This window comes from Porites lutea, chromosome 6, assembly GCF_958299795.1.
Source record: "Porites lutea chromosome 6, jaPorLute2.1, whole genome shotgun sequence".
Classification (NCBI taxonomy): Eukaryota; Metazoa; Cnidaria; class Anthozoa; order Scleractinia; family Poritidae; genus Porites; species Porites lutea.
In genome coordinates this window covers 10220351-10245544 of record NC_133206.1, presented here as the reverse complement: position 1 = coordinate 10245544, position 25194 = coordinate 10220351, and the positions used below count along the sequence as shown (strand labels likewise).

At 40.9% G+C, this 25194-nt stretch overlaps 1 protein-coding gene across 4 annotated transcripts in view; it reads right to left on the bottom strand.

Annotated features, from left to right (window-relative positions):
* Window positions 1-1224: 1224 nt before the first annotated feature.
* Window positions 1225-25194, bottom strand: part of LOC140940541 (uncharacterized) — a 45671-nt gene continuing 21701 nt past the window's right edge. Inside the window, exons 23-49 of one of the 4 annotated variants that reach the window (XM_073389527.1) lie at window positions 24729-24851; window positions 24114-24200; window positions 22724-22804; window positions 21705-21769; window positions 21520-21610; window positions 19727-19783; window positions 18206-18292; window positions 17337-17503; window positions 17152-17230; window positions 16466-16525; window positions 16119-16304; window positions 15494-15690; window positions 14467-14599; window positions 13202-13339; window positions 12382-12460; window positions 12131-12246; window positions 11903-12027; window positions 11527-11599; window positions 11299-11367; window positions 10912-10962; window positions 9763-9891; window positions 8889-9089; window positions 8256-8426; window positions 7242-7442; window positions 6094-6255; window positions 3769-3827; window positions 1225-1605 (exon numbers count right to left, since the gene is read on the bottom strand). In XM_073389527.1, coding sequence (XP_073245628.1) covers window positions 3783-3827; window positions 6094-6255; window positions 7242-7442; window positions 8256-8426; window positions 8889-9089; window positions 9763-9891; window positions 10912-10962; window positions 11299-11367; window positions 11527-11599; window positions 11903-12027; window positions 12131-12246; window positions 12382-12460; window positions 13202-13339; window positions 14467-14599; window positions 15494-15690; window positions 16119-16304; window positions 16466-16525; window positions 17152-17230; window positions 17337-17503; window positions 18206-18292; window positions 19727-19783; window positions 21520-21610; window positions 21705-21769; window positions 22724-22804; window positions 24114-24200; window positions 24729-24851 — 2973 coding nt within the window. In that variant the 3' untranslated portion in view covers window positions 1225-1605; window positions 3769-3782. Of the gene's footprint in view, window positions 1606-2312; window positions 2367-3768; window positions 3828-6093; window positions 6256-7241; window positions 7443-8255; window positions 8427-8888; window positions 9090-9762; window positions 9892-10911; window positions 10963-11298; window positions 11368-11526; window positions 11600-11902; window positions 12028-12130; window positions 12247-12381; window positions 12461-13201; window positions 13340-14466; window positions 14600-15493; window positions 15691-16118; window positions 16305-16465; window positions 16526-17151; window positions 17231-17336; window positions 17504-18205; window positions 18293-19726; window positions 19784-21519; window positions 21611-21704; window positions 21770-22723; window positions 22805-24113; window positions 24201-24728; window positions 24852-25194 lie in introns of those variants that run through there. The other 3 variants (XM_073389525.1, XM_073389528.1, XM_073389526.1) reach the window with 3 other exon arrangements.

Here is a 25194-nt window from a genome sequence, read left to right as displayed (position 1 = left end):
TCGTCCACAGCGCGCTGTCTATTCTTCGCTGAGTCCCCTGATTATTGCAATTTTTATCGGGATACCCAGCGGTAAAGCGAGATGCTACAAACCGGCGGGGCTCGGGCTTCGCTGCCCTCGTATGTCTTCATTCGCCTGTTTGGACACCTTCTATGTAATGGGACGGAACTATGCCAATAAGGGACGGACCATTAGTAAAGTTATGGGGGAGTGGGGGAGGGGAGTACCAGAAAAGAACGCTCGTGAAAGGAAGAATTGAATGAAAATAAAAAAATATATTCATTCAACTCGAAAATTCCCCAACTTCCCCTCCCTCTCCCCTGCGAAAAACTTGCTTTATCGTTCTTAATATCCTGTTGTGCTCTCAAGCATAGCTGCCATAGGCACGATTTCTGGCCGCTGATCGGGAAATGAGCCCGCACTCCTTCTCGACCAGTCTCTTCTCGGGTATGCCCGCGAGAGCAGCGGAAATCGAGCCTATGGGTGCCAGAAACTCTTTGTGCGCGGCCTCGGTCTTTGGCGAAGATGCGTTGGTAGAAGAATCCTGTCGCACGTGACATGTACCCAGGATAAGCCTCTTTCCCAAGGTTTCTCTACTAGAAATGATGGTCCCGAGAGTGAATGTGTGAAATCAAATGGCGACAAGTGAAATTAGGGAATAATTTCACGCGCGCCTAAAGGCTCGGGAAATTATTACAATTTGGACAAAACACAAGTGATATTATTCCCTGACTTCACGAGTTAACCATTTGATTACCTTTTGATACCACTGGTGACAAATTACGCTCAAATAATGTTTTTTTTTTTAATCGTATCGCGAACACCACGCTTTGAAAAATTCTGAGCATAAATTTTGCGTAAGTTTACAAGTTTCTGAATTTTTCGACGAAATACCTGTTAGAATCCTTCTTGATTTGCTCTTTCGTGTGTTTAGGTTTTCTAAAGCGTCGTTTAAGGCCCTGACTTCTTCATTCATAACATTTTAAAAAACTTCGACGTCATCTTGGCACTTAACGTATGGAACGTTGCCATGGCTGCCACGGCAATTTTGTAATTCACACCAAATTTAGGGAGTAATTTGCCATGACATGAAGAGATAAATTCCTGGCGGGGGTAAACGCTTTTGTTCATGTTAACCAATAGAACACTACAGAGCTAGCTGCAAACTATTAACAGCAGTAACAGTGATGATTCCGCCAGCTAGGCAGGCTAAAGACAGAGACGCATTTTTTAAGCAGAAGTTTATTGGCTGCAATATTTTTTGTTGACAAAATAGTTCTAGTTACTACATACTCTCCTAAAAACAGTATAACAAACTAGCTGAAGTATCCGTTATGGATAGTTACATTCCATATTTGTAGAAAAAATATTTTCGAGGCCTAACTATCCTCTGAATATCTTTGTTCCTAAAAAAACATGTAGAAAAATAGCATTTGATAATTGAAACCTAGCGGACTATGAGTTGTCCTGTAATCATTTTAAACTTCAAGCCGCATTTAGTCCTAATGATAAATTTTTGGTTAAATTCTAAGCTTCCATACTATCGTCCATTGAGGTTGCTGAGTGGCTGCGTCCAGACGCAGACAGGCCGCGGCTGAAGGAAGACTGCGAAGAAAAGGAAACAAGGCAAAGTGTAGGTTAAATTGAATACGAATTTAAGGTAAAATAAATATTTTACTTTAAGCAAATGAAAGAACTGCTAAGTAGTTTTAATGAACGCGACGTGAAATCAGGATTATTGAACTGTCATCAGTGGGACAGGTAGGCGGGGTGAAGAACCACATTTACCTACTCTCATCTCCTGCACCGCAAGAAAGCAATGCTTTATATCACGTTAGGGTTCATACCGAGAGTATGTACAACAATCTTGGTTAACTAGCAAGGATTATTTTCATCGTAGAGTGAGGCTTTTACTCCCGAGATGACGAGAGAAGTACTGTATCTTCGAGTGAAACTTGTTCCTTTGTAAATGGTGTTTCTTCCTTGATTCTAATTATGGAGACGAAATCTTAAAATGCATGTGACCTTTTTATCTTAAGCTACCGAGCAGTTCTTTCTGTGTCAAAGTTTCGCCGGTTACTGTTGATTCTATTTTAATACATGGCAAACTAGTTAGTAAGTCTTTGAAGCCGGAGACTGTTCCTTGCGCTGGAGAAACGGAACACATTTCAGCCCTTTTAGTAGGATAACATACAAGGTTGGTTAAAAAGCAGATCAAATGATTAACAAAGCCATCAAGTTATGAAAACCGATATCATTCTGTGTGATATCATTGTACCAAAGCAACATGAAAAGGGAGAAAGTGTGCTTACCCTTCTGAAGGGCGTGCTCGAACCTATTGGCTGTGGAGGGACGATAGAGGAAACCTACCCATAAAGTGCCAAATACCTAGGTTAGCAACTTATTGCGAGAAAACATCCCTTTGCACACAAGTGATTTCTTTTGCTTTGAAAAACGAGCACTCATGGGTTCGTTGCTGTGACAGTGTTTGTGAAACGCCGATTTCAAATCGTGCAAGTGTCCTGTTTTGTCCATTTGGAAGAAATTTTCTGTGAAACCCTACAGTGCAAGTGTTCAAGTCAGAAAACAAGTGTGCAAAGTGTGTTGCTGGGTATATAGAGAGTTTTCTCTTAAATTGCGAACGAAAAGGAGAGTTTATTAGTACCAATGTAAGAAATAATGGCTCCAGTCAAGAGTTCAGGGGACGAGTGAAGTGTGGTGCAGTGATGTACTTTCACTGGGCGAGATCAGTGCAAGATGGAACCAAGTCGAACGGTTGACAGGGACATAAGCATACAATGAAATAAACTGATATGTTACGAGCTTTGAGTGGAATACGGCTCTATGCATGGCAGAAGAAGTGGCCACAAAATTTAATGAGTTTTAAGATGATAACTGAGTGCGGTATGAGCTTTAGTGCAATAAGCGACTCATCAGTGGGCCACAAATAAGCAAGGTGAATGGTGAATAACGAGATCCTCTGGGCCAGAAATGAAATTGAAAGATGTTCTTTACATGAACAAGCGACTCACTGTACCACAAATGAGCTGTAAGATGATCGTTGAGTTACGTTCTTTAGTGGAGCAATCGACTCGTGGGCTTTTAGATGATTGGCGAGTTACGATCTGTAGTGGAACAGTCGACTCACTACACCACAAATAAACTGAAAGATGATGGCTTTGTTACGAGCAATAGTGAAACAAGCTCCTGACTGAACCACAAATGAGCTGTAAGATGATTGGTGAGTTACGATCTATAGTGGAACAACCGACTCACTGCACCACAAATCAACTGAAAGATGATGGCTTTGTTACGAGCAATAGTGAAACAAGCTAGTGACTGACCACAAACGAGCTGTGAGATGATCGGCGAGTTACGATCTATAGTGGAACAAGCCAGTCACAAGGCCAGAATTGAACTGAACGATGATCGCTGCGTTACGAGCATTAGTGAAACAAGCGACTCACTGGCCACAAATGAGTTGTAAGATGATCGGTGAGCTAAGATCTTTAGTGGAACAATAAACTCAATGGGCAACAAATGAAGTGAAGGATGATCTCTGCGTTACAAGCATAAGTTAGTGAAACAAGTTACTCACTGGCAACATATGAGCTTTAAGATGATCGGCAAGTTACGAGTTTTAGTGGAACAAGTGACTCTTGAGCGCCAAATGAAGTGAAAGACCACATTGCCTTTGTGGGTAAGAGTTCGAGTACGACAGAATGAGATGATTTGATTCAGTGGTGACGTACTGATTGAATCAGTTACCTAAGAAGAGCTCTTCATTCCTCGCCTCCAGGGCTAGAAGGAGTGGGACTGCGCAGTCTCTGTGGCATAAAACATGCCGAGAGCAAAAGGTTAATACCACAACTGAAGCTACAATTTAAAACTACTGTCTCGCCCAGTGAAAATATAAACTTAATTAATCGGCAATTAAGGGTCAAGATATTAAATCCCTAAGGAACATTAGTGTTAGTTGGATTTAGAGACAGTCACAGAGCGGTTTTCACTTGACTGTCGAAAGTAATTGAGGAATTGGTTTGGTTTTGGTTTTACTACGCCCTTTGGTTGGCTAGTGTATTTACTTTGGTTTTGGTTTTACGACAGTCAAGTGAAAACCGCTCTAACAAAGCCTCAATCATAGCCAAACTAGTTAAATACAGGGAAAATATATTAAAGGGCAGTTATTATATGGGCGGATTATGCAGTTTTAGTTAACAATGAGAATAAAGTTCGTAAGACATCAAAACAACAAATAGTTTAAAGATAAGGCGAAGGAAAACTTGAGAGTGGGGTAAGGGTAAGTTAACATCATTATCGTTAAAAAATTACTCATAGTAAATGACGCATTAGGAGAAAAAGAAGAACGGATGTTAATGTGAAAATCACGATCTACAATGCAAGAAAAACAAACCCTTCCATGGAAGAAAGAACTTAAAGAAGAAGAAAAGACAGCTAGCAGTAGGAATGTTTTCAGACAGAACGAAAGAATGCAGCCAATATCTACACGTATAGAAAATTGAACGTGTCAAAATTAGCAAGCGTAACTGAGCGATTTAGTTGCTTAAAATGAAGAGACAGCCGAGTAAAGTCCTGTGGAGACGTCGATTCACAGTACCACCGTTTGCAGAGATATTGACGTAGATTAACTTAACTACAAGACAGCACATAACACTTGTCACTCACATTAATCTTTGCATAATAAATAAGAATTAGGAAAATGCAATAGCGAATTTATATAATACCAAAACAGCGTGGGATGTGAGTCTGTAAGTCGTATGAAAAAAAAACAAGATTAATTATTACAAGGTTAAAGAAAAGAACGTTAATGAGAGTTATAAGTTTCTAATTAGCAAGCTAGTGTTGTTTATTCAAATAACTCTAAGCTTATTGAGCATGAAAAGAGTTAGAGCAGAACGAGATAGAAACTAAAAATACCACGAAGAATTGAGAGCTTCAAGATACCATACACAACACCAGAGAGAACCTTCAGTGTGTAACTGCAACAAAGGTAGACAAGAGAACCTACATTTACAGGTTTATAGATCTCGCCATGTCACCCAGCCGCAAAGCAAACATCCAATTCGTTAGGGAAACGTCAACTTTCATAGAATCGCTGAATATAGATTATGCAAGGGCGTGAGGGAGGCGTTAACTCTTTAGCAAAAGGTCAGCTTTATGGGAGATTTTGTAGAGGTCATATTTATCAGAGATCGTAATAGAAACGGGACGTGGCTGGGAGCAAATACTAAACTTGGAGAAAACTGCAGAGTAACAAGTTCGAATTGGGTTTGTCTTTCAGACAGAGCGTTTTCCTTTCATAAATGATTACCTCTGTTTATGCTAATTCTATTTTTTCGTGTGGAAAAGGTGAATTGTCAACGCATAATATTTGTGATCAATATTGACATTCCGAACCTATAAAATTTTCAGCTCGTTTTCTGACTATTTATCTATTCAGAGCAAGCCAATAATTCGTCGACAAACAAATCAAACATTTATCTACATTTAGCCTAAATAAGTCTTCATTTCATCAAGAACAAATTCAGACATTTTTGAGACTTTTCTTGGTTGTAATTCTTGCAGATTATAAAAGCTCAAATGGGAGGGACAATTTAAAAGGAAAAGCTTTATTTCCAACAGCAAAATTAAGCGTATCTTTACATGGATTCTGTGTAACTGGGCTACCTACAGGGGTAGTGATGGAAGTACTGTGGGGTGTAGAGGGGGAAGAAAAATCGTTGAATGACATGGCGAGATGCCAGTGACAACGAGTACTGAACAAGGTAGGAGAAAACATTGCGAAAAACATAAAGAAGAGATGTTAAGTCCAAAGAGAGATAGGAATAAATTCCTTCAGAATCAGCCTATTTACAGAAACAGAAGATCATAGAAAATCAGCGAAGTAACTTCAGTCATAGTGAACCTCAACTATTAGACAATGCATTACAACCGCTTATAAGCTTAATAAAAACTTGAGTATTTGTCGGTCAGTCTGTTGAGTCTGTTTGATGATGGAGACGATAGTAAATGTAACGAGGATGGATAAGAATGATAGATAAGGTGCGAAGAAGAACTTAAAGGCCTAGAGACCTCTCGAGAAGTCTGCCTGCCGATTGCGGATCCACCGCCAGCACGGGCGCGACTGCGGGCCTTGCTCAGGGCGCTCTCAGCGGTTTCTGCACGATCCTCAGCGTCCTCCAGGTCTTTCTGCAATTTACGCACTTTGGCGAGATACTGGGCGGCTAGGTTCTCCTGAAAACAAAACATCAGAAAGACACATGAGACTTTTGCACTCATATCGCCCATTGTTAAACTTCTCCCTGAGAATTCTTTCATCGGCAAGACATTATATGTGGACATTATACGAAGTGTTACATGAGGTGCAAACTGTCGAAATTCGCGTTTTTGACGAGATGGTCTTGTCAATGATGAAACGTATAAGAAATGCCACAGAAACCGTACTATGATACAAAATTAAATATGGGGGTGATTCCAACTAAATCAGAAAAAGAAAATAAGGGCTTAAAACTCAAGTTTTGTGCGGGAGATTTGCTGACCAGTACGGGAGACCAGGAGATTTCATGTTGCATATCCAGGAGACCGGCACTCAATTAAAACCCTTTCGGCTGTTTTTTAATTCTTTCTTCCACTAGTTACCTAGCTTGGTACTTCAGGCACTTCAGACTGTTCTTAACCTTTTCACTACCAGAGTAAATCAGTGATGGAAAGTTTTGTAAGGTTATTCTAACTTTTGAGTCTGTGGAGGATTTCCTGGGGTGAGAACATTCAAATAAAACCTCTTTAACAGTATGTTCACATGGTACTATTTATTCAGTATGGAGTTCTGGCTTTCGAATCTGTGGTAGCCTGTTCCAGGCTCCGAGATAGTCGGGTCCGCGAAATTGAGAAAGCGCGAACATGAAAATAAAAAGGGAGGAACCGCCCCCTTTTCGCGTTTCTTTCACTTATGCGTCATCCCAACAATCTGAGAGCCTGGAAGAGACTAAATCTGTGGACGAACTTCTGAGGTGTTACCAATCAAATGAAACCTTCTCGGCACTAGCACTTTCATATGGTACTATTTGTTTTCAGTATTTTACAAAACAGAACTTGAAATTTTTGTCCTTTTTTGACCTGGATTATTTTTGGCAGTGAAACGGCAAAAACGACACCGGAAATAAAAAGCGATGCATCAGAACACCACACCGGAAGTGGAAAGAGCAGAACCGAAATCTTACCGCTTCTTCCTGGTTGGCCTTCGTGCTCTTGACCTTCTTGTTGAGGCGGTCGATCTGGTCTTTGAAGTGCTGAAGATTCTTCTGATCTTCTTCTTGTTGTTGGAGGACATCCTTCAGACGCCTCTCCTGTTTCTTGTAATTCTTTTGGTTTTCTCCAGCTCGTCTTGTTTCATTGTCAAGGTCTACTTCCAATTCCCTGACCTGGTGTGAAAACAACACACTTTATTTGAGTGTCAATGTATTTAGCACCAAAGTACTAATTGAGGAAACTACGTTAACGTCTCCAGCTGGAGACGGGACAGCCCGCCAGTTTACGTGCTCATCCGAGCAACGTGAAGGTTTAACCGTTCGCTGGTAAAAGACAGTAACTTCACTTTCTAGTTATTTTAAGACTCTGAGAAGTGGTCCTGCCTCTGGATTGAACCCTCGGCCTTCCTCGAGGGTCCCCAAATTTTCCCTCAATCCCGTAATCTCAGTAGTTATTTTGGGCATTCTTCAATCCCGAATCTCGCCCCAATTTGCCTTTAAAATCTTGAATCCCGGCCTAGAAATCGGGCGAATCCCGCATCCCGAGTTCCACACAAGGGAAATCCCGCATCCAGAAGAACGTATTGGGGACCGTCTGCCTCTCTGCAGCCAAGCGAAGTGTTCCGCCGATTGAGCTAGTGCTCCCGCAGCTTCGGGATGGAACCCGCGCCCTGCCTCTCCGCAGTCAAGCGTTCCGCTTATTGAGCTAGTCCCCCCGACCCGTGGTCAAATGCTAAAATTATCTTTGCACACTTGGTTATGTATTGCGATAATGCGTGACTGGATAATATAAATATCCTTTTCATGTATTCAGTCCATACAGATCCCTGCCTTTCTTTATTCCTTTTTTATCTCTTTATATGGTGGACTATTCTCTCAGACGTAAACGCAGTGCTCGTCGGCTCTAGCTCAATGGTATCTGTCATAGACAGAGTTGAATGTAATAATATATTACCAGAACCTAAGTTTTTGTTTTCAAATGCTTACCCTTTGTTCTAATTTCTTGATTTGATTCTTTAGAGCTTTGCCGCCTTGAGCCTCGAGTTCTTCAAGTTTTACTTCTAGATCTTTACATTGGCGCTCGGCTGATTGGCGCCCTCTCTCTGAATTGGACAAACGATCCAAGGTCTGTGACAGTTCTTGTTGTACACGGGCCAGCTGGAAAATAAAAAATTGTTGGGCGTTTAGTGCACTAAAAATATACAGAAAACAGAAGCTGAAAGAAGTGGAAAATTTTCTTTAGTAATGTTAAACCTGGGGAAAACGATGTGTTTGTGGCGAAAATTAGAGAATGCGGTCATAAAGACGTACTCTCCTCCCGGGGGGGGGGGGGGGGGGTACTCCTACTCAAGTGACGGCGATGGTCGAAGGTCATTTTTGGGTTTGAAAATTTTGATTCCGGAATACTTTTTGGGTAGTAAATTTTGGCAAGTATTTTTTCGGATGGCGTTATTTTAGTAGGGACTTTTTGGGGTTTTCAAAATAATCTAAAGATTCGTGGTAATGCCCAAGTATCCCGGCCGCGTAGTTCTGCGAATAAAGTATAACCACACATATTTTAGGCTCTATTTTTCGTGTTGTATCGTTTAATTTTTTCCTGGAAACTTAGAAGGATCTTACCTCTATAGCAGCCTTCTTAGCTCTGTCATCAGCGTTCTTGGCTTCATTTTCCAGGTCTTCTGCTTCTTCTTGCATGTGGGCGATGGTTCCCTCCAGCTTGCGTTTGGCTTGAGAAAGAGTGTTCGCTTGGTTTTGAGCCGCCGACAAGTTTTCCACTGCCTCTTGACGCTCCTGTTCGGCTTGTCGACGGAGACGCTCGGCCTTTCAAAAAAACCAAAACGCCACATATTTATCATACTTTTAACGCGCTTTTTCCAGAATCAACTAGGGGACAAGCTGAGCAAATTTAACGTTTCAATCGGGTGGATGAAATCTTATTATCTTGACCATTCAAAAGGCAAGGTCCACGCAGTACTACCACACGATACATTTTTTTTTCAAGATTTAACACATGAAATCTAAATTACCTTAATTCCGGCAATCTAATCTTATGGGGCCCAGTTTAAAAGTCGAGGCCGAACGTTTCATGTGCCGAACTAAATAACTATTTGGGAATTCGACGGTTGATTAAGAGGTATATTTCACGATGTACGATGGTTTAAAATGCTTACCAGTGAAAATAGGTTATAGTAATTTATGCATTAGGTTCGGCACGTGAAAAGTTCGACGTTTGAAACGAAGTCGCTCCACAGTCGAAATTCTTATGTGGGCCACTCCAAATTATTCATGAGTCGACCCAAATTAGCTATGTCGGAGTTAATTGATTCACACGTCGATGTTTTTCATGTACCTTTTTGAAGGGAATAGGTTCGGTATATGGAAAAAAATCGACCTTTAAACTAGGCCTGATTGAAAGAGTTTAAAGAAACCTGTTATTTACACTTTTAGCGGAGAGGGAAGCAAGTACCACCAGTGGAAAATAAGACCATTATACCTGCTCTAATTGGCCGCGCAAATCTTCCAGCTCAGAGTTGATTTCACCAACGCGTCGCTCAGCTTTGGACGCGGCTTCTCGGGCTTCATCTCGGCCACGCTGTTCTTCTTCCAACATTAATTGCAGATCCTAAATAAAGATGACATAAGGAGCACGTTGTTGCAGTTATTGTTATAACGTGCAATTTAAGAAGTATACTCTAGGGTGAAAAAGACCAAGGATTGAAAATAGCTGCGGAAATTCCGGGGAGAATTCAAATGGAACGGTTTATCCAGATGGAAATTTTCCGGATAATGCAATACCTTTCCAGGTATCACCTTTTTCCCGTTTTTACCGAAACGACTGAAATGTACCATTTGTTTGGATTACTAGTGCCAGGCTTCATGTCAAAAGAAAGCGAAAAATTCTCACCGGTATTTTGTGAATGGTACAACTCAATCCTGTTCCTGTTTTCGGTGCCAAGAAAAATACCAGTACCATTTCACGGAAATTTTTCGTCGAGATTTCCATACAAGTGGTAAGCGCACAGGCTATTGCCACGGGCAAGAAACTTTTATTTTGTGTGTACGTAAACTTTCGTAAAGTGAAACTGCCTTGAGGAAATTTCTCTCGGGCAATTTATCACAGTGTAACCCCAAACATGAAAGTGATCAATAACCAGAGTTAACCCAACCGAGGCTATTTCCACAAGGAAAGCTTTGGTTTATGCTCTAGTGTAACCGCACCTAATATTAAGGGCAAAAGGCAAAGAAATAACTGAGTTCGGATAAAAGAATTGAGCCAGTGCTCTTCTTTTAAAAAACAGCCATTTCAGCCCGACAACAAGAACACAAGCTATACTACTCTGTTCCATGTAAATCCCGTAGGATGAACGATTCCCAGATAGTCATTTATAACTGTTGAAAAACACTAATTTTACAACAGTCATGAAAAAAATACGGCACTGTTCACGGTGAAATGAGTAGCTTGTTGCAACCCGATATTACGAGAATGGAATTATTAGAATCTTCAATCCTGCAGTTTTCGTTTTGATCACTTTTCACCTCCACTAAAATTTTGCCACAGATTTGTACTTCACCTGAGCTATACACTTAGAAAATGCTGTAAGAGTTGTAGAACATTATCAGCCGTGATCTGCAGGTAACTCACCTTCACTTGTTGTTGCAACTTCTTTACGTTCTTCTGGAACTCTCCGTTGGCCTGATCAAGGACAAAAACAAAAATAACGCATTAACTCTTTCAGTTCCTAAAGTGACCAACATTAATTTTCTCCAAATAATAATCAGTAAATAATCAGTTAGAAAGGTAATGAGAAATAATAAAATGATCACTAGAGGAAAATTAATATGCTTTGATCTTTTAACTAGTTCTCTCAACCATTTTTTCGAAAAATGTATGGAAGCCAGTCTGGAGAAATTGTATTTTGAGCTTAGTGCTTAAAGGAATAAAACAAATTCTCATGATTACAAAGACAAAAACAAAAACTGTACGGAGAAAAAAAAAATGAACAAGAAAATGATTCAAAGACGTGGTTACCTTGAGAGCGTTGTCCAGATTAACTTCCAGCTGGTTGTTGGCTGCTTCCAAGTTTTTCTTCGCACGCACCTGAAAGCAGGAAAAGCAAGATCCGAATTACTGTCCTCGCGTGTAAAACCCGAGATAAAGATAAAGTCTATTAAAAAGCTAGCAAAAGATATTTGATGAAAATTCTTCACCTGAGAGGGAATAGAATATGGTAGAGTAAATAAAACGGCTAGTAATTACCAAGTCGCTCTTTGCTTTGACTTCGGTTTCCAGAGACGCCTGCAAACTCTCCAGTTGACGACTGTGGTTCTTTCTATAAAAGAAAAGGAAAAGGAATTTCTTGTATAACCGCGTGAGGTCAAGACGGCTGGATATTGGCCTTTCTTGCAGGCGTCGATTTGCTTAGGGTGAAGTGAGAATTTCGATGACGCGCGCGCGCTTGTTACCCTTGCGCGCTCTATAAAAACTTACCAAATCTATCAGGCGCCTGCTACGCAGACCTCTTTTCTTACCCGCTCGGGTAACCAGTCAGAACACACAGAATTCGCTCCACTTGTGGGAGACAGCCTATCCAACAAAATTGGTTAAAACTGACTGGTAAATTTACGGGAGATACCTAAGGTTCTCCAATTCCTCGTCCTTGTCGGCCAGCCTCTTCTCAGCCTCCTGTTTGTACTGAGTGAGTTCAAGTTGCGCACGTGTTACTTTAGATTCTTCGGCTTCAAGAGCAGCTTCTACTTCCTGTAAAACAAAATGAAGTGTCCTTAACACTGCGTTCCATTGTACACGGGGGTGGCGCCCCAATCAAGTACTGAAAGGTTACGAGTATAATGTATGACTGTACCTCCAACGCGCTTTGCAGTTCGTCTTTCTCCATCTCCAGTCTCTTTTTCGCCTTCTCAGTCTCCACAAATGACTTGCCGCCCTCTCCAAGCTGATCCGCCAACTCAGCAACCTCGGCTGGTACACAAAGATCAAACACACAAGATTAGCATGCAATTTTACAAAGTCGCACTAAGAAAGCTTTCTGTAGGCTTTTACACAAAGGCATTGTGCATTCTCTGATTTAGCGGTATCAATTTACAAATATCAAACCTTCGAGACTCTTCTTTTCTCGTTTCATCGCTTCAATCTGCTCACTCATCTCTTCATTCAGACCCTTCAGTTTGTACATCTATAACCAAACAAAACCTGACATCAGCTTTTGAGACCTACGTCACAAGGCTGTGCTCTAAGGAAAATTGAAGGGAGCCCACTGCTCTGATCCTATAAAATCTAGGGTGCCCAGCATATGATTTGTATGATAAAACTAAGATTTTCTAGTCGTCCGAAAGCAAAAGTTAGGTGCCACAGGCCACCGGGCGCTGCTAGAGCACAGAGTGTTTCTAACGGTCCCAGAACTGTGTGTAAAGAAAATTAATACAACAATTTCCTAGTATTGGTGACAGTGGCTTAAATGGAGTGTCGTAAATCAAAAATAGGTTATTAGAGAGTTCAAGAGTCAAGTCTACGGCAAAACGGATATGATTTAACAGATTTCAGTTGACAAATTCTGTAATTTTGTTTTAAGAAATAAGCAGATAAAAACTGTGCATAGTAATTCTTATGGATCAACCCTACATAAAACTACTTATTTCTTATAAAAAAAATTATCACGTGGCACAATTGCCGTTCGCGTTTGCCCTAAACGTGATTTTAAATCTCTCTACTATTTCGGAACAGGCGCTGAAAATCTGATCAACCAATCAAAATTCAAAGCAACTACAGGCATGAAACTAAGAATTGGACTGGTTATAGTACTACTTCTGACTGGTCATGAATGTCACCTGAGATTTTTCAGCCTATCGTAAAGCGTCTTTCGATAATGTATAAAAACCGCTTGAATGAGTTATGACTGACAGAAAATACGACTAACCTCAGTGGAATAGTTGCGAGCTTCTTTCTGTGCACTGTCCACCTCAGTTTGCAGCTCGTCACACCTTATCTTCCACTCGTTTATTTGTTGATCGAACTTCTTTTGTTTCTTCTCGAGGTTGGCGCTGTTTGTCTGAGCCTACCGACAGAAAACAAAAAAAAACTTGTTAGAAAGATATTCAAAGATCAAGACATTTCGGTTTTAATTACATTAAATGAAACTGTGATGGTATAAAGGCTTCAAGGATTCTCTCTTTAGAACAACGTCGTTTTACAGCTACATGTCGATAACACCTCATCAGAACTGAGTACAATTTGCCCCTCTTTCCCCGCGAAGAACTTCTCATTACGGCGCCTTTGGTACGACGCACCGGCGTCCGACAATAAGGTATCTGAGGTTGAAATACAGCACTCTTTTCTTGCTGGGTTCCAATCAGCAACTTGTCCTTGATTCTAAATTCTCTCTCTCTGAGTTTCTCGTCCGCTAACATTCCACCATGTACCCTTGTCTTTCAATTACTCTCCATGGTCTATAAATCTATACATGGTCTTGCGCCCGACTATCTTGGTTCTCTTTTCACTAAATATAATCCACCTTATAATTTAAGGAACTCTGAAAACAAACTAGCTGTTCCATTGCCCCGTACCAATTTCTTGAAAAATAGCTTTAGCTATAATGGTGCGGATATCTGGAACAGCTTGTCCCCTGAATTGCGGCAAGCAAAATCACTTAAATCTTTTCGAAATGGTTGTCGCGATTTCTATGACTGAATCGATAAAACGCACACGGCATCTATGTAAAGCAGAATTTCTTTATTTTCTCTACCTTTACTATTTAAATTTTTAGATCATGTTTATATAGATTAAAGTAGATTGTAATTTTTTATTATTATTATTGTATCTGATAGATTAACCGTGTTTAAATAAAAATAAAGTTTGACTTCGGCCATTAAGAGCTTAGCCCTAAACGCCTGGATTTCACGTTGGGTACTTCAGGGGCACCCAACGACCAAATGATTTAAACTACGTCAGAAGTGTCTCAAATATTATTCCCTATACTTTGAAACCCCTTTGGTTAATTTGGAGCTGACCTAAAAACTCTGAATATCTTAGTCGAGTGGAACGGTTATCCAGAAATTTTGAGCCTTTCTCGAGATTCAGAAATTTTCAGTTGGCCGATATTAATTTTGCTCTTTCGAACAGTTATTTTGTGGAGAAAACGTCAATGGCTGCGCCTGGTACTTCCGTTGCCATGACTCAACTAACCTTCTCCAGGTCGATAAGGGCATCCTCCAACTCTGAATTAAGTCTGTTCTTGGCTTTCTCAGCATTGCTAGCTTTTTGCGAGGCGGTGGAGAGCGCTTCTTCGGTTTCCGCTAGTTTCTGAGTCAGCTTTTTCCTGAAAGAAAGTATCAGCGTTAAAAATAATGTTATGAAAAAACTCTCGCCTTAACGGGGACCTCGCCATGATAAACACTGTTTTCGAAGATTTGAGTTGAAATTCAGAATTCCACTATGACGGTACTCCCCCTGCGAGGGTTGCTTTTAAGGGACAAAACGAGACATAGGCAGGGCATGATCGAAGTGTAAAGGAGACCAAACTAAACACCCGAGGGTGCTACGAATGCGGAGGCAGTATAGCGACTTCTACACTATGACGGCTGATTTTAAGTCCAGGAATCGCTGATCGGGACATGCGAGAGGACCTGTTCTAGGTGGGGTTTTGGTGACTGACTGCTTAGGGAATACGAGCTGATAAAGCAGCCCCAGAACCCGCTAAAAAAATAAAACATCAATGAGGAAATAAACGAGATCCCGGATATTTCTTTGGCATCGTGATACTTCAATAGTAATTTATCGCCCCTCCACTGGTGATTCTAACTTTTAAGTCTGTGGGCGAAATCCTATAGTGTGACCATTCAAATGAAACCTCGTCAACAGTACTTTCACATGCTATTATTTATTTAGTATGAAGTTTTAACTTTTGAGTCTGGGGATGAAATTCTATAGCGTGACCTTTTAAATGAAACCTCTTCAGTTTTACAAGGTACCTGGCCACCTCTAGGGGTGACAGGGCTAAGGTTGTGAGCAGCCTGCGTGGCAGGCGTTTGAAAGGAAAGGGAAAGGGGGTTTTGGGCGCGAGGAGCGTCCCTTTCCCTTCCCTTTCAAACGCCTGCCACGCAGGCTACGGTTGTGAGCAGATAGTCTAAAGGCTGGTAGTTTAAATTGAATCAACCACAGACACGATGCAATTAGAAACATCGGGACGTGAAAGGTGTCTGTTGGTGCTTACTTGGCGTCCTCGAGTTCCTCTAGCCTGCCAGACACTTCCTGTTCAAACTTGGCTTTCATCTGAGAGAGCTCTGCATTGGCTCTCGTAAGCTGTTTCTGCAGATCAGCTTTGCCGTCCTCTAGCTCCTCGATCTGTTCCTGCATGTTGTCGAGTTCTGCTTCGGCATTCTTGAGTTTGCTCTGGGCTTCGAGTTTAAACTAACGAAAAGAACATCGCACGGTAATTAACGGCTGTCACCACTTTGTGATACAAGCTTTCCGAACCACTTATCTCAAAACAAATTGGTAACACTGGCCGTTTACCATTTACATGGACAAACTATCGGTTCACGGTTTGGGCAAAGCAAAATTCAGGACTGTGAACTGCATCCCGGAATCGCTTAAATTTATTATTTACATAAGTCAGTTCCATTTACCGAAAAAAGGCCGCGAAAGCCTGAAACTGATAACAAAGACGGCTTTGAAGAAATGGAACACAGATTACCGTTTGGAACATTCCGTCCAGAAAAACAGGACTTCATTTTACATTCCGTTGCTCCCGGAAATTTTCCGCTGCGATTCGTGTTCAGTTCACTTTCCAACCATATTTTCCGCAAACGGTTTTTTAATGAGAAACAACAACTTACTCTTGTCTCATCTTCAATGTTTCTCTTTAGTTCTTCGACTGTCTGGTCTTGACCTTTCTTTGCTTTCGTAAGACTTCCAAATTTGGATTCACTCTCCTCGAGTTTGGATCCAAGATCCGCGACCTCCTTATCAAGACGAGAGTTAACGACCGACAAATCTCCAACCTGTTTCTTCAAATCGTCCACCTACGAATCAAACAATTAATAATTAACAAATTAAGAAGCCTTGATTGAGCTCTGTTCTGTTGATAAGCGCACAGGAAGCCGGCTAGAGCACGAAAGTGTAGGTTGAAACTTGTAGCGGAGTGTTTCTCCCTACTTCTCCTTAACTAGTGACGTGCATTTACCTGGTATCTGTGCTCAGAGAGCTGTTCTTCAAGATGGCGGTTCTGTTTGTCCCACTGGATCTGACAACAAGAAGAGAACGAGGATTTCAACAAACGCGAAGCTCCCACCCAGTTCTGGATCTAGAGATCCGTTTTCAAAATATCGTACATGAAAACAGCCGCGTCCACGATTAACGCAACATCAGAATTCGGAATACCCTAAGCCATGACTTGAAGGTAACCTCCACTCTTATAATAAATTGCAGGGTTCATTGCAATAGGCCATTTGCACGATGACATCATTTTACTACTACGACCAGAATCCTTTAGGGTTTTGCTTTCTTGCGCAAATTAGGGCTTTTGTTATTCAAACCTCACTGGGATTACAAAATTTAAATATGACAGGAAAAACGAAAAGGATTCTGGTCGCAGTAGTAAAATGACGCCATCGTGCAAATGGCCTATTTTTGGAAGAAAAGTAGAAATAAATAAATAAATAATAATAAATTTAGACACCCTTGCTTTACCACCGTTTTCTTTTCGTATAGGTTTAAGGTGCGATATTACATGAGACGATTCGCAACGACGATTTTAAGTGCAACACATACAGCGTTGCAATATTGAACAATGTTGCAACAATGTTGTAATGCTATCGTCGTTGCGAATCGTCTCGTGAAGTATCACGCGCCTTTAAGAAGCAACGCTACCTTCTGTTTTTCCAGTGTCTCTAGGTTGCCCACAAGTTCATCATTATCACTTTGCAGAGCGTTCTTCTCCTTCTCGATTCTGAAAACAGAATTAAATGACATGTTGGTCGCGAAAATAAGAAAGTCTCCGAGAAAAAAACCCACGAGCCTTTCTTGTCGTCTCCGCCGTAAAGCGAAACACTCACTTCGATTTTGTTTTCTTCAACGCATCTAAATCCTCCTGAAGTTCTTGTAACGCCGCATTTTGTTTCGCTCGCATGCTGTTGACGGACTGTTCGTGTTGGGAGGCCTGTTCTTCGAGTTCTCGTCGGAGTTTTGTGATGTCAGTTTCGCGTTTCTTGTTGAGTTCCATCTGAGAAAAGCAAAAAAATTAACGTGCCGAAATATAAGCCGAGGCATAGCTGATAAGGATAAACAATAGAATGATGGATGATAAATTAATCACCCAGCCCAAAAATTTCAATGGAGGACAAAATCACTTGTGACTGCGCGAAAAAGCCCTTTCATGTAATTGTTAGGTAGGACTCTGCTCCTAAAGACAATTTTTTTTATCGGCTTTGGGTTCATCCTGTGGTCCCCCCCACTTCCTGAAGCAATGTTTTGGCCAAAAAAGCACTCATTTCCATCCATTTTACTCAAAATTCAACTTTGTTTGGGTGGGAGGGGAGGGGTCGCTACTTTTACTAATATCACTGGAAAGGTCCCAACGCTTTTGACCTCCATTATAGAGTTAAACATCATTAAGATACGATAAACAGGATAACCAAATCACGTTCCTTCTGCACAAGCTGCCGAAACAACGCTAACCTGCATAGCAAGCGTTTCCGTTCGGTTTCGGAGCAGAGAACGAGGAACGAGAGTCAAAGACCGCGCGAAAAATGGCGCGAGCAAAAGAGCGGGCAGGGGGTGGGGAAGAAAGACTGCGCAAAGCTTGTAGCGAGAACGAAAAAAAAAATGGAAGAAAAGGGAGGAAGTGGGGGGAAAAGGAAACCTTCCCCCTTCCCCTTCATTCCTCTTACCACGCAGACTACCCCCGTAAAGCCACTTTTTTTACCTGTGCTTGGGTGGCGCCGCCTTGTTCTTCCAAGCGTTCATTTAAGTCGTCTAACTCCCTCTCAAGCTCCATTCGAGCGCGCTCAGCCTGTTTCAGAACAGATTGAAAACTTAGCAAATTAAACTGAGCACCTGATAGCCTGGGTATCCTGGGGAGTGAGTATGAAAATCTTTCAATATTCGTATATTATGACAAATTTCAGTTATTTCACAAACGATTCATACAATGAATGACTTGAAATATACTGTGGTTGCCATTAGCATCCCAACTGATACATTGAACTAAACTACGCAATGAATTATATCATCAAAAAATTGTATTGGAGATAATTTATACGTGACAAGGTTGTGACAAGCATTCGGGTTTTTGGATCCAGAGGGTAAAGTCAGCAAAGTGATAATAAAAATCAAACCCAATCATACGAATTTTTAACCCTTTTTGGCGAAAGGCAAATTTGGGCAAAATTGCCAAATTTCATTATGTACAAAGCTGAGACACAAATAGCACCATGTTACAGAAATCATCGAATTTCGTCCACAGACTCAAAAGTTAGGATCGCCTTACAAGACTTCATCGTTCATTCTGACAGTGAAAAGGATTTAAAAGTGTCAACATTTAATACCAGCATGTGAACACGTTCTTTGAGAAATATAAGATACTTCCGGTACTACATGAAAACTCATAAAGGGTTAATTGGAAACAAAGATGAAGCCCCCACAAACAGCCGCACGCGACTTAATTACCTTAGATCACACTAGATTTCGATAAATTTCATTTAACTATCTCTTTTGAAATTGCAGAAAAGTCATATCGTACCACTGGAAATACTGATGAAGAGGTTTTATTGGAATGTTTCTCAGTGCTTACAATTAAACGCCCGTTAGAAAAACCCGTCGTGTGTCCATAATTTATTGGAGTACATTAGTACAAAAATTCCCTTTTCTTCACTTCTTATGGTGGCCGGAGAAAAGTGCACGAAAAATTCACATTTTGTGGGGTAAAATTCTGAGAAATAAATAGTACTATTTATAGGTAACGAAGCCAGTTTGACACCACAGGATTTTACCTACAAAATTTTAAAAACGCTCAAGTGACGTTAATCTCTCCTTGACTTCGTTTAGTGGGAGTGAAACAAAGAACAACAACTTCGTCCAGATCACAATTAAAGATGCCACTAATTTTACGTTGCTTAACAAAAGGCGCATTAAGAAATGCGCAAAAAAAGAACACAAAAGGCGGATTTTTAAAGGACTCTTCGATGGAAAGTTTTAATCTATGGTCAAAGATGTCTATAGTAACGCTAAATGAACGCAGAATTCCCAGAATTATTTAAATTAGCGTAAGGTCGTAATTGCGTAATCCGGTGTTTGCAAAAGCGAGAAAAATGTTATTCAAATTCAAATCAGTTGTTCAGTCGGTAAACAGTTTGTGTTGTCGGCCTACATCCAGACATGTAGGCACAGACTCATAGCAAAATATTACAACACCTGGCAATTAACTACTAAAAAAATTGCCTCGCACCTTGGCCCGCGCATTTTTCTCAATTTCAAGTTCTTCTTCGAGTTCCTCGACTTTGGCCTATAAAAATAAAGAGAGAGATGACAGATGTCAGTTAAACGAATACAACTGTCGTTGAAAACACACCTTGTTAACAGGCTGCTGAGATCATAACACTTTACATCAAACATAATACAATGGGCTATTCCGACCAAATACTAAATGAGCGTGCATCTGTAAAATTCACTTTCCTTCTGTAACTGTGAATAGCTTTGCCTTGGCGTCTTTAAACTCGGCTGTGCCGCCTATAAACACACAGGGGCACATTTACAGAGTGGTGCAAATTGCCTGGAATGTGTTAAATCTCCTTATCTTACACGCGACATAGAAGATCGATCTACTTACAGCCAATTCAGCCGATTCCTTGACCGGAGAGTCAAAGAATTTGTACTTGTCACATTCTGCTTCCCACATGTTTTAAAACGGTTAAATTCAAAAGAAGATAACCGAAAAATCTCTAAATGTCAGCGCAGAAGTGCACTGAACACCGCGCCTATTCATTCGCTCCGTACAGCGACAGAATTACCACCTCGTGACTTTGAAAGAATGCATAACTACATAACTGCATATTAGAGGGTTTTTTAACTGTTTAGTTAATGATTCATTAAAATTCAGCCAGAAAAAAAAAACCTCACAAAGAAAATCTCGCAAAGGACTTAACCGAAAATAGAAGACTGTCAAACCCAATTAACAAGGCCACAACGTGACGAGCACAAACAACATAGTCAGTTGGTTAAAGCTTTTTAGAAGGTTTCATTGCCTAATGAACTGGGCCTAGTTGTTCGAAAGATGGATAACGCTATCAAATGGATAAATCTCTATCCAGTGGATGGGGCAATTGGTTTCCCTAATATTTATCCGCTGAATAGTAATTTATCCCATGGAGAGCGCTATTCAGCGTTTGAACCGGCGGAGCCAGGAGTGCACTTGCCTTAGAATTGTAACTAAAACTTTAACCCTTTCATACCCAATATCCACATACAAATTCTCCAAACTGATCTCCATACATTTTCTTAAAGACTGTGTTGAGAGAATTTGATAAATGATCCAGCAAGGCCCGGTTCCTGAAGGCCGATTAGCGTGAATCCAGGATTTAAATTTTGTTCCGTTTTTGTATTTTACATTCTTATGCATTGCTTAGGGTACCATTCTGTGTTATCAGTACTGTCTCGTAGTAAAGGCTCATCAGTATTTTGTAACCTTGAGTTGCATGTTCTTAGACAAGAAAACGTTGCTTGCAATGTGGCTTAATCCTGGGTTAAACTTTACCATCTTTCAGGGAACCGGGCCCAAGGCATTTTTTCTTTAGTGATCATTTTATTAATTCTAATAACCTAATCTCTTGACATTGTATGGATATCGTTAAGAGAAAATTGACATTGGTCACTATTGGGACTTAAAGGGTTAACTGAAATTTTTTATCTAGCATTGTTCCAAAGTCATGAGTAATGACCCATTAAAGCGTGAGGTTCTCTTCAAATCAGATTTACTTGATGAACGTACTCTGAAATTAAGCACCCGCTTAATTAAGGGTGTATACCTTAATGGTAATCAATATAATAAAAAATTGCAACGGGCAAATGCGACGGCTATACGCCGCCATGGGCGTACAAGATACAGACTGGAAGAAAAAGGGGCCGAGATAGCCTCCCCGCAGACGTCCTTTGGGGTTCGTTTGTCACGCACTCATAGAAATGAATGCGTGACAAACGAACCCCAAAGGACGTCTGCGGGGAGGCTATGGCCGAGAAACATACTTCTAATTCTCTGATCTTCTTTTTAAGAGAATCGATCTGCGCTTGAAGATTCTCGTTGTTTCCATTGCTTTCGTTGAGTTCTTGCTCTTTCCTGCGGGCATAATCAAACACAATGGTAAGTTTAATTTATAAAACCTTTAGAAGTTAATCAGACAAAAGACACTGGGAAAATTCGAGACATTTACTTGCGCAAATCGTCTTCAAGGCGCGATTTTTCACCCTTCACATCTTCCAGGTTGTCTTGGGTCATCTAATACACACAAATAAAGAAAAATAGAGTCTGTATATTCATTATATTTGTAAATTAATAATAACGATTAGTAACTCTTCCAATTTACGTGACCCTTGGTTTGAAGTTGACTTGCATAAATTTACTAATTGAACCTTACACTTTCACTCCTAACAATGGCCAAATAAAAAATTCACCCAAAAAAATCAGATTTCTTTATGTAAATCCTAAGAAATAAATAGTACTATGTAAAAGTTCGGCTACAGATGTTTCATTTCAGCGGTGACACCATGGGGATACGGTCGTTTTGATAAAAGTTTAATCACTGGGTGTAAATAGTTGGCTTACAGAACGATGAATCGTCACCCCAAATGTTTTCTCTTTGTTCACTACGCACAAACTAAAATTGGAGTGATCGAATTTTTTTGTGTAATTTCAGTGCTTGAGGTCGTATCGAAACGACTTTATGTCATGACAGCATGACGACCGGTTTCCCACCATAGGATTTTGCCAACAGATTCAAAAGTCAGCCGGATTGACTAATGATCTCGCCATAAAGTGGTCTGTGAGTACATACAAATTCTCCCTACTGATCTCTAGACATTTCCTTAAAGAATTGGTTGCGAGAATTTGATAAAAGTAGGAGCATATTCTCCAAGATGATCATTTCATTAATTCTCATAACTCTCTCTCTTGATTGTGTATTGCTATTGTTGGGAGAATATTGACGTTGGTCACTATTGGGACTTCACAGGGTTCGTACAAAAAAATTGCAAACATTTTTCAAGGACTTTTCAAGGACTCTCCGAACAATTCAAGGACTTCATAAGACTGTCCGAACCCTGCCTCACAGGTTAAGTCAAGTCTTCCCTTGGTCAAATTATAACGTACCGTTCGGTTTTTGGTATTTTATGACGAGGAACTCACTTGAATTCTAATTATGGCGCTCTTAATTTGGGTTTAAAAGTTACTCACCTTAAGGTCTCCTTCGAGTTTCCTTTTAACTTTTTCGACATCTGCACGGGATTTCTTCTCTCTTTCCAAATTGTCTGCTATCTGCAATGCAACACACAACAAGCATTTCTTGTAGTCACGCTACCTTTTCGCACGAGTCACTAAAAACTAAATCGCCGACAGAATCCCGTGCTACGGGTAGCCTGTTTCTTGCTTTTTCTTCCGCTCCGCTCGAAAAATCCCTACCGTCTAAATGTCGGGAACTACTATAGCTACACTTGAGGCTACTATGCCAGTATTTTGAGGTGGTTCTATCACGAACATTCAGGTTAAGTCACGAAAGTTTAACCTTGTTGCCACTCTTTTTAAGTCTCCACGGGCTAGTTTCATAAAATACAATGTCACACAGCTAAAGCCAGATACGACCCACGATAAGAAGTCATGAGTTTTGTGAAGTTTCCCAGGTGGCAAAAATAGGGAACTTAACGCTTAAGTAACGGCAACGACGATGGTAACGAGAACGGCAAAAAAGCAATAGTTTTAAAGGGCCTATTGTCATGGAGGTGGGGGACCGGTAACCCGCCTGTCCATAAGACCTCTCATTTTATAATTTGATCACGCTTACATGATAGCTGGGCTAAGTAGGGTGACCCGCCGAGGCGGGTTGCTCGGTGTGGCCGAGCAAAACTCAGCCGGCCGGGTTCGGATTCGTGTTAAATCAAATTCGTGGCACCTGCCTTTGGTGGAGGCTTTGATACCAGCCACAGCACTGATAGGTTGCATCAAGAGGTAAGTGAGACTAGAAGAGCATTAATAGCCAACACACGTTGTTTGCCCACCATATTTTTTGTTGTTTACATGCTTAGCGACCATTCCTGTCTTGAGAAAGTGCACCTCAGGATGGCGGGGTTTTAAGATTGCATGTAAACGCGGGTTGTTTTTTACCCTACCTGAAAGGGTTGCCTCACCTTCCCAGGGTCACCCACCTCTATGTAAACAGGCCCTAAGATACGGTCCTTTAGAATTCAAGAATCCAACATTTTTACAAATTTAACGACGCGGAATACGAGCGATGAATTTTGAAACAGCGTGAATTTACTTTTACAGAGACGTTCCACCACCGTCGTCGTTGCTTTAACTGTTTAAAGACCTGGGGTTGACTCAGACCTGGGGAATAAAGGGTGTTGTTACTATGCCCTGGAGACAGTCCATAACAGGATCATCCCGGACATGATACATCCGGTTACCATTGTAAAAACCTAAGTTAAGACAGACAATGACAAACAAATCATTTTGTCTACAGAAATAACCACAGGATAAAAGCTCGAGCCCGATCTATATCTGGAATCTGGCATGTTTCCGTTACACTACCACGCCTTCACTTTTTAACAAATCAATTCCTTTCACCTACCTCATCTATCTCTCCCTCCAGTTTCCCCTTTAATTTATTTAGGTGGTTCACTTTGTTTTCCTCTTCTTGAAGCTGGTCTTCAAGTTCCTGGAAAAACAAGAATTGATTCCCTCACTTATGTAGCTAGACTTACAACAAGTCAACCGCGCATTAGTCCTTAAAAGCGAGCGAAGCGAGCTTCAATGAGAGGAGAAAATTTAATAAAAAACTTTTAGAAAGTCTAGTATGTAGCACGGACACTTGAGAATAGAATAGAATCACGTTTACAGTAAACGGCAAAGGTCAGTTTCAGGTTGGCAATTTATCAAATCACGAGATGAGAAGATAAGCCTGCTAGCAAACTCTCCATTTCGAGTGGTAAGCGAAGTGGACAACAAGAGAAAGCGTCTCCTTTTCGTGTCCCGCTCCCGCACGACTTCCCGCGAAAAACCCCAAATGGCTAAGGCTAAACAAGCAATCTTTTTCTTGTACACTGCGTTGAACAAAGAAGGGTTCTTACTGAACACTTGACCAGAGAAAAATTGGGAAGGAGCTAAGAGGAATATTTGGGCCCTAGGATACCTCACTTTCACGCTCGCTTTCTCCAGTTTGGCCAATATTCTCTGGATTACTAACCTGCTTTGCCTCTTCAAGATTTTTCTTTTCCTTTGATAATTTAGATATTGATTCATCTTGAGCGGCCAGCTCATCTTGAAGCTGTTCGGCGTTTTTCTCTTTTGCTGCGATATCTGATTCAGCCTGAAAACGAATAACACAGAAATCAAACAATGGCCGCCATTTTGGTTGGAGTGGGGCGAGGGAGGAAAGGTGGGCGGAGTCTATTACACCCATGGATGCGTTTTCGTACATGCCAGAGTCGAGTTTTACCCCCTTAAATTCGCGAGATAATAGAACGAACAATACAGAGAGCGCTCTGGAAACTGAAAGTACTAGAAATGAATCGCAGGTTAAACAAATATGTCCTCCAGCTGATCCACTACATGATAGCCTGCGAAAACAGCCCTTTCTTCTCGCTCCTTACCGCTGGCGGTGAGTGGCGAGGAGAGAGAGGGCTGTTTTCGCAGGTTAACTACATGAGCAC